Source organism: Rhinoraja longicauda, chromosome 6 (assembly GCF_053455715.1).
Source record: "Rhinoraja longicauda isolate Sanriku21f chromosome 6, sRhiLon1.1, whole genome shotgun sequence".
Lineage (NCBI taxonomy): Eukaryota > Metazoa > Chordata > Chondrichthyes > Rajiformes > Arhynchobatidae > Rhinoraja > Rhinoraja longicauda.
In genome coordinates this window covers 76,027,555-76,036,687 of record NC_135958.1, presented here as the reverse complement: position 1 = coordinate 76,036,687, position 9,133 = coordinate 76,027,555, and the positions used below count along the sequence as shown (strand labels likewise).

The 9,133-nt window shown below is 46.8% G+C and overlaps 1 protein-coding gene across 1 annotated transcript; it reads left to right on the top strand.

Annotated features, from left to right (window-relative positions):
* The first annotated feature begins 461 nt into the window (after positions 1 to 461).
* gpr142 (G protein-coupled receptor 142) lies at positions 462 to 7,757 on the top strand. Its single transcript, XM_078401595.1, has 2 exons — positions 462 to 597; positions 6,976 to 7,757. The coding sequence occupies exons 1-2, from the start codon at positions 462 to 464 to the stop codon at positions 7,755 to 7,757; spliced, it is 918 nt and encodes a 305-aa protein (XP_078257721.1).
* The last annotated feature ends 1,376 nt before the right edge of the window (positions 7,758 to 9,133 follow it).

Here is a 9,133-nt window from a genome sequence, read left to right as displayed (position 1 = left end):
CAGCACCCGTAGTCAGGATCGAACCCAGGTGTCTGCCGTTGTAAGGCAGCAACTCTACTGCTGCGCCACCGTGCCGCCCAGATGAATTGGAAGGGCCAATATTTTAGAGTCTCATCAGAATGCAACATTCATTCAGATGTTGGACACAAAATGCCGGAGTAACTCAGGGGGTCAGGCAGCATCCCTGGAGAAAAGGAATAGGTGACGTTTCAGGAGTCTGTAGAATGGTTCTGACACAAAATGTCACCAATGCCTTCTCGCCAGAGATGCTGCCTGACCCGCTGAGTTACTCCAGCATTTTGTGTCTATCCTTGATGTAAACCGGCCTCGGCAGTTCCTCCCTCCACATTCATTCAGATGTTGATCCACTCGCAGTTTTTTTCCACTTGCCTGGAACAGTCAGGCTTAACCGAGTGTTGTTTGCCTTTACAGGTGAATTACTGTGCTTCCTAACAAAGGACATGGTCGAGATGCACAACAACACGGTGCCAGATCTCTGGCAGGAGGGCGCTGAATCAAGCGGTGAGCGATCGCCCTGTGTGCTCGGAGCCATCCCCATCATTTACTACAGCGGCTTGCTCTGCTTGGGGTTGCCAGGTGAGTGCCAAGTACCAATATTAGAAATTGGCTGCAAGTAAACCAAGAGTCAAGAGTGTTTTATTGTCATAGGTCGCGAAACGGAACAATGAAACCCTTACTTGCAGCAGCACGCAAGTGTTCAACGACAAAAAACAATGTTCTGTGTGTTTTTAAACCAAAACAAGCAAACAAATAGACAACGGTAGTGCATTGAATGGTTGTAATCTCAAGTTGAAAGCAACACCTAATCAGAGCAAGCTTCTGGCGATATCCTCGGGAATGTTTTTGGCATCAGGATCACAGACGCAAAGCCAGACAATTTCAAGTTGTCCCTCTTCGGATTTGGGAACTCACTCATTTATGTTCGCACCTTCCATCAGGAAGAGCGGATCCAACAGTTTCGGCAGCAACTGGTGGTGGGCCATGCTAGACGACGATAGCATGGATGTGCAATCTCATGTCTCGTGGGACTGAGTGTGGCCCACAAAAACGCTGGAGTAACCCAGCGGGACAGGCAGCATCTCTGGAGAAAAGGAATAGGTGCCGAGACCCTTCTTCAGACTGAGAGTCAGGTGTAAGGGGTGGGGTGGGATTTTTAAACAACAATCCAGGGCCTCAATAAATCCCTGCCACTCCCTATTTTGTTTAAAAGAAAAGTCTGATTTATTTAATTACTTCAATTGAAATCCCCCATTGTGGGATTCAAACTCGCATCTCTGGATCAATGATCCACAACTCTGCCTGCCAGACTGGCAACACAATCAGTACATTATATTCAATGGGCGTTTGATAGCTCATGTTAATCAGTAAGATGAGGCACACATTAATGACAAAATCCATTACAGAGGAGATTAGATAAACCATGGCTTCATGTGGAAGATAAACACAAAAAGCTGGAGTAACTCAGCGGGACAGGCAGTATCTCTGGAGAGAAGGAGTGGGTGACGTTTCGGGACGAGACCCTTTAGAAGGGTTTCGACCCGAAACGTCACCCATTCCTTCTCGCCAGAGATGCTGCCTGTCTTGCTGAGTTACTCCAGCTTTTTGTGTTTATCTTCGGTTTAAACCAGCATCTGTGGTTCCTTCCTACAATATGGGAAAAGCGCTGCACGTAGTATTGAAAGGATGCGAATGTGTGTAAGAGGATTGTTAAATGTGTATGGACGAGGCAAAGAAGAGAGACAAGATTGCTCCCCTGGGCTAAAACATGAGGCAGAGCACAGTGGAATAAAGTGAATTGATTCCCGACTCGATAATGCTCTTTGGCAAAAGGTAAATGATATGATGATATGTCCCTGCCAGCAGTAATTCTAACTCCTTTGGTGTTTCACCATTTCTGTCGAAGGCTTGGAATGAATTTAATTGTTCACGTCCTGCTCCTGAAAGGGCTCCTCGGTCGAATCATGTTCATACGTTCTAGGAGCAGAAATAGGCCATTCAGCCCATCGAGTCTACTACTCCATTCAACCATGGCTGATCTATCTTTCCCTCTCAACCCCATTCTCCTGCCTTCTCCCCATAACCCCTGACACCCGTACTAACTGTGCAGTTGCACATGTGACAAATTAAGTATCATTGAGATCCAGAAAATACCAACTAAGTTTGCATTAACAACTCCCCATTCCTTCTCTCCTGAGATGCTGCCTGACCTGCTGAGTTACTCCAGCATTTTGTGAATAAATACCTTCGATTTGTACCAGCATCTGCAGTTATTTTCTTATACCACAAAGTCAGAGTAGCTCCAGGTCAGGTCCTCACTTGATAAGCCATGTTGATCCATGAAGAGACATAATTATATTTCATAATGTACAGGTATGTAGGTTAATTGGCTGGGTAAATGTAAAAATTGTCCCTAGTGGGTGTAGGATAGTGTTAATGTACGGGGATCGCTGGGCGGCACGGACTTGGTGGGCCGAAAAGGCCTGTTTCCGGCTGTATATATATATGATATGATATGATAATTACTGGTAGATATATAGCAAGCTTGGTGACAGCATCACATATCTTGTCTATGTGGATTTAGTGAGGCATTTGATAAAGTCCCTCATGGCTGACTGACCCATAAGATTAAGATGCATGGGATCCAGCTTGACTTGGTGGTTGGGATTCAGAATTCGCCTACTCAGAGATGATAGGCTAGTGAATTGAAGGGTGTAGGCAGGGCCGTCTTAACGCATGGGCCTGATGGGCACTTGCCCGGGGGCCCACGAGCATAGGGGCCCCATGCTGATCTGTGTATGTTAAGTGATTTGCAATAAATAAATACTACTTTAAAAATGTAGGTTCAATAAGTGCTTTTTTCGCAACATTTTCGGTCACTAAGTGCTTCTCACAGCGATCTGTAAGTGCTTTTCGCAACAATGTAGCACCCTAAGTCCATCGCTAAGTGCTTTTCGGTAAGTGCTTTTCGCCGGCACGACAGGGGGGGGCTGGTAGGGAAAGGGGGGTGGGGGAGAGTAACGGTAGGGGCCCCAGTACACTACTTTACCCGGGGGCCCATAATGCTGTAAAAACGGCCCTGGGTGTAGGAAAGAACTGCAGATGCTGGTTTAAACCGAAGATCGACACAAAATGCTGGAGTAACTCAGCGGGTCAGACAGCATCTCTGGAGAAAAGGAATAGGTGAGACCCTTCTTTACAGCGAGAGTCAGGGGAGAGAAACCAAGAGATATAGGTTGTGATCTGGAGAGATATAGAATAAATTCATGAAAGATGTGCAAAAAAGGTGACGATGATAAAGGAAACAGGCCACTGTTAGCAGTGGGCTAGGTGAAAGCAAATTACAGACAATGAGACTCAACAAGATGACTTTGAAGCTGGAACAACGACTTGGGTGGGGGAGGGTCGGAGAGAGAGGGAATGCAAGGGTTACTTGAAGTTAGAGAAATTAAATAGAGATATGAATATTGATTATTGAATATTGGAAACCGGTACAATAGTGGTGTTTAAGAGGCACTAAGTGTTTAACAAAGCATTAGGGGCAATTTACAGCGGCCAATTCACCGATAAAATCTGCACAGGGGGAGAGGTGATATGTGGGGGGAAACCGGAGCACACGGAGGAAACAGTGGAATTCATTGCCACAGACAGCTGTGGAGGTCAAGGCTATTGATATTTTTAAAGCAGATATAGATAGATTCTTGATTAGTACGGCTGTCAGGGGTTATGGGGAGAAGGCAGGAGAATGGGGTTAGGAGGGAGAGATAGATCAGCCATGATTGAAGTAGTGAAGTAGGAATAGACTTGATGGGCTGAATGGCCTAATTCTGGAAACAGATACAACAGTGGTATTTAAGAGGCTTTAGGTAGGTACATGGATATGGATGGCATGCAGACAGCAAAGGTTAGTTTAATTTGCCATTATGTTCGACTCTGGACATTGTGGGCAGTGGGCATGTTCCAGTGCTGTACTATTCCATCTACTTTGTTCTAAATGTCAAAACAAGGCAAAGGTTTCCTGTACAGCTCCTCTTAGGGAGATATGTATTTGTTTGTTAACGGCTATTTAAACTGAGTCCTAATGGATCACAAAAGCACCGACAGTCACTTTGTGTTCCAATGATACATTTTATGTCTCTTAATCTTGTTTTATTGTAAGCACTGCAATGAACCAAATGGCAATAGACAGGGCAGATTCCATACACACCACCGGCTGAATACTTACTCATATCAATCACGAAAGATGGTAAATGTTAACACAGACCAAGAGAGTACGTTTTTCACTCTTCTCTCCACGTACAACAATGAATATTGCAAATCATAATCGAAAATGTTGTTTTCAAATTTGGAGGCTTCAGGCCAAGTGGATGTTCAGAGCTGTTTATCAATAAACATGATGTCAGAACAGCGAGTACCGACTTCAGCGCTCATCAAATTAGAGTCAAGCCCAGAGCAAGCATCGCTTGGCACAATAGACGAAGGCAAGAGTGTCCTTCTGTGCAGAACACACAGAATGAATCCAAAGGTCACACTCTGTTCCAGCTCTGACCTTTACATCTGACCTTCCTGGTTTCACTCCACCCTCAGCTGCAACCTTGCATTGTAACACTTGCTGCACTGAAGGTATCATACAGAGGGACTGCAGATGCTGGTTTACACCACAGATGGGCACAGAGCACCAGGGGCAATTTACAGAGGCCAATTCACCCACAAACCCACACAGGGAGAGAGGTGATATGTGGGAGGAAACCAGATCATATGGAGGAAACAGCGGAATTCATTGCCACAGACGGCTGTGGGGAGGTCAAGTCAAAGGATATTTTTAAAAACAGAAATAGATAGATTCTTGATTAGTCAGAGGTTATGGGGAGAAGGCAGGAGAATGGGGTTAGGAGGGAGAGATAGATCAGCCATGATTGGTTGGCGGAGTAGACTTGATGGGCTGAATGGCCTAATTCTACTCCTATCGCTTATGAACTTCTGAAACCCTGGCGGTCACGGGGAGAACGTGCAGGCTCCACGCGGACAGCACCTGATGTCAGAATCGAACCCGGGTCTCTGGCTCTGTGAGACAGTGGTCCCACCAGCTGTGCCATGGTGCACCCTAGTGATTTGCTGACTAATTTTGGAAAATTAATAACCATTCATTAAAACAAAGATTCCTCACAAGATGAATTGAATGGAATAAAATCTGCATCTGGGGGTTGTATTTGGAGCAAATTTAACTGGGACAACAATGGTGGTTAATCTGATTTTTCTTTGAGGTAATAAATTCCGTTCAGTAAGTCTAGTGAAGAGGAAAACTAGCGCGCCAAATTAAATTTGGATAACATAAGCTTTTTACTGAAGGCACTGTCAAAATAAAGCATTTTAACCCTGAAGATGCTTCAAACTTATGAGAATCTTTGTGTTTAACACATTCACTAGATAGGTCATTATTCTGAAGGCAGTACCTCACTCAGCCGCCCCTGCTTACAGGGGGGTGGAATTAATCTCCCGGCTGACATTGATAATGGGAACATTTTCGCCCCGAGGACATCCATCAGGTGCCGTGGTGAGACACTGACTGGAATAACGGCTCACCTCAGCAACCTCAGGCAGGGCAGACGAATGGAAGGGTGTCTGAGCCAGCTGTAAATCAGGGTGGGCGAGCAATGGAAGCGGGCAGGAGATGTGAGCGAGAAAAGAAGAACGTTGATTAGAAGCAATAACGTTGCAGGGCAAGTTCAGTGAATGACGAGAGAGGAAGCAGATTTTTTTTTTTTTAGTTTTAGTTTAGTTTAATTTAGAGATACAGCGAGGAAACAGGCCCTTCGGCCCACGGCCGCGGGACTGAACAGCGCCCGGTGCGGCTCGGCCGCGGGGCCTTCCATCGCCCGGTGCGGCGCGGCCGCGGGACACCATTCTGCTTTAGTTAAACATTTTGTTCAAGATGGCCGCGCCGTTGTGTTTGGCTGCCTGCCACTGTATGTTTCTTTATTTTTTCTTCCTAATCAGATGTGCAGCACTTTGGTCAACGTGGGTTGTTTTTAAATGTGCTATACAAATAAAATTGACTTGACTTGACTGAGCCCACACCGACCAGCGATCCCCGCACACTATTTACCTCTGTCCTAAGCACGCTAGGGACAATTTTACAAGTTCACAAACGCCAATTAACCCACAAACCTGTTCGTCTTTGGAGTGTGGGAGGAAACTGGAGCACCCGGAGAAAACCCACGCAGTCACGGGGAGAATGTACAAACTCCGTACAAACAGCACCCGTTACTCCAGCACTTTGTATCCTTTTATTGTAAACCAGCGCCTGCAGTTCCTTGTTTCTACTGCATTACCTGCCTTTATTGTGGTTTGAGACACAAAAAGGTGGGGTAACTCAGTGGGGCAGGCAGCATCTCTGGAGAGAAGGAGTGGGTGACGTTTTGGGTCGAGACCCTTCTTCAGACATTCCTTCTCTCCTCTCCAGAGATGCTGCCTGACCCACAGAGTTACTCCAGCTTTTTGTATCCATCTTCAGTTTAAATCAGCATCTGCAGTTCCTTCCTACACATTTATTCTGGTTTTAACGGATATTCATGTATTGTGGGCGGTACCGTGGGCGGTACGGTAGCGCAGCGGTAGAGTTGCTGCTTTACAGCGAATGCAGCGCCGGAGACTCAGGTTCGATCCTGACTACGGGTGCTGCACTGTAAGGAGTTTGTACGTTCTCCCCGTGACCTGCGTGGGTTTACTCCGAGATCTTCGGTTTCCTCCCACACTCCAAAGACGTACAGGTATGTAGGTTAATTGGCTGGGTAAATGTAAAAATTGTCCCTAGTGGGTGTAGGATAGTGTTAGTGTGCGGGGATCACTGGGCGGCACGGACTTGGAGGGCCGAAAAGGCCTGTTTCCGGCTGTATGTATATGATATGATATGAAAATGAAGGGTCACTAAGGTGCATTTTTTTCTTTTTCTTTCAGTAAATATTCTGAACGTAATTGTCCTCTCGCACCTGGCCATCAAGACACACAAGTCCTCCTACTGTTACCTCCTGTCGCTGTCCGCCTCAGACATCCTCACCCAGTTCTTCATCATCTTTGTCGGCTTCATCCTGGAGACGGCCATTCTTCACCGCAGGATCCCGGCCACAATGGTCCACACCGTCAGTGTGCTGGAGTTTGCAGCCAACCATGCCTCCATCTGGATTACAGTCGTGATGACAATCGACCGATACTATGCCCTGTGCCACCCTCTGAAATACCGCACGGTGTCCTACCCCGAGCGCACCCACAAAATCATCGCCGTGGTCTTTGTGATGTCTTTGGTCACTGGGATCCCCTTTTACTGGTGGTCCGATCTGTGGCGGGTCAGTAACCCGCCCACGGGCTTGGACCAAGTGCTGATCTGGATGCACTGTTTCATCATATACTTTATCCCCTGCACGATATTCCTCATCGTCAACTCAATGATAGTCTTCAGGCTGAAGAAGAAGGCAGTGGCCAACCGCTCGGGCAAGACCACCGCCATCTTGCTGACGGTGACGACCGTTTTTGCCATCCTTTGGGCGCCCCGGACGGTGGTCATTATTTACCATCTCTACGTCTCGTCGGTGAACAAGAACTGGAAGGTCCACCTCATGCTCGACCTGGCCAACATGTTGGCCATGTTGAGCACCGCCATCAACTTCTTCCTCTACTGCTTCGTCAGCAAGCAGTTTCGGTCAACGGTGAAAGAGGTCCTCCTGTCCTTCTGCAAACACTAAAGGGGTTTGCAACTCTAGTCTGTGGGCAAAGTTAGTGAACCCACCCACCATGGCTCTAGAGAGACTGCAATCACACCCCAGGTTACAAGCAGTCCCGAGAACAGTTTGTAAACTGGAAGTCGGAAATGGGCCATCATATTCCGAATATGTAGGGAGGGACTGCAGATGCTGGTTTAAACCGAAGACAGACACCAAAGGCTGGAGTATCTCAGCTGTTCAGGCAGCATAAGGTCAAAAGATCATGTGATAGGAGCAGAATTAGGCCAATCGGCCCATCCAGTCGACTCCGCCATTCAATCATGGCTGATCTATCTCTCCCTCCTAACCCCATTCTCCTGCCTTCTCCCCTTAATCTCTGACACCTGTACTAATCAAGAATCTATCTATCTCTGCCTTAAAAATATCCACTGACATGGCCTCCACAGCCTTCTGTGGCAAAGAATTCCACAGATTCACCACCCTCTGACTGAAGAAATTTCTCCTCATTTCCTTCCTAAAAGAACGTCCTTTAATTCTGAGGCTGTGGCCTCTAATCCTAGACTCTCCCACTAGTGGAAACATCCTCTCCATATCCATTTTATCCAAGCATCTCTGGAGAGAAGAAAATGGGTGACGTTTCGGGTCGAGACCCTTCTTCACTGAGGGGACTGAGGGGGGATCTTATTGAAACATATAAAATTCTTAAGGGGTTGGAGAGGCTAGATGCGGGAAGATTGTTCCCGATGTTGGGGAAGTCCAGAACCAGGGGTCACAGCTTAAGGATAAGGGGGAAGTCTTTTAGGACCGAGATGAGAAAACATTTCTTCACACAGAGAGTGATGAGTCTGTGGAATTCTCTGCCACAGAAGGTAGTTGAGGCCAGTTCATTGGCTATATTTAAGAGGGAGTTAGATGTGGCCCTTGTGGCTAAAGGGATCAGGGGGTATGGAGAGAAGGCAGGTACAGGTTACTGAGCTGGATGATCAGCCATGATCATATTGAATGGCGGTGCAGGCTCGAAGGGCTGAATGGCCTACTCCTGCACCTATTTTCTATGTTTCTATGTTTCAGACTGAGAGTCGGGGGAAAGGGGAACGAGAGACACAGACGGTACTTAGGAGAAATGAATGGATGGTATGCAAAAAGCAGCGATAATTGAGGAAATGTGGGGCACATAATAGTCCATTGTTGGTTGTGGGTTCAGTGATTACAGGTTGTATAGACAGAGAACGACGGTAAAACTAGTACAACGACTAGGGTGGGGGAGGAACGGGGAGAGAGGGGATGTACGGATTACTTGACGTTAGCGAAATCAATAGTCATACCGTTGGGTTGTAAGCTGCCCAAGCGAAATATGAGATGCTGTTCCTCCAATTTACATTTGGCATCACTCCGTC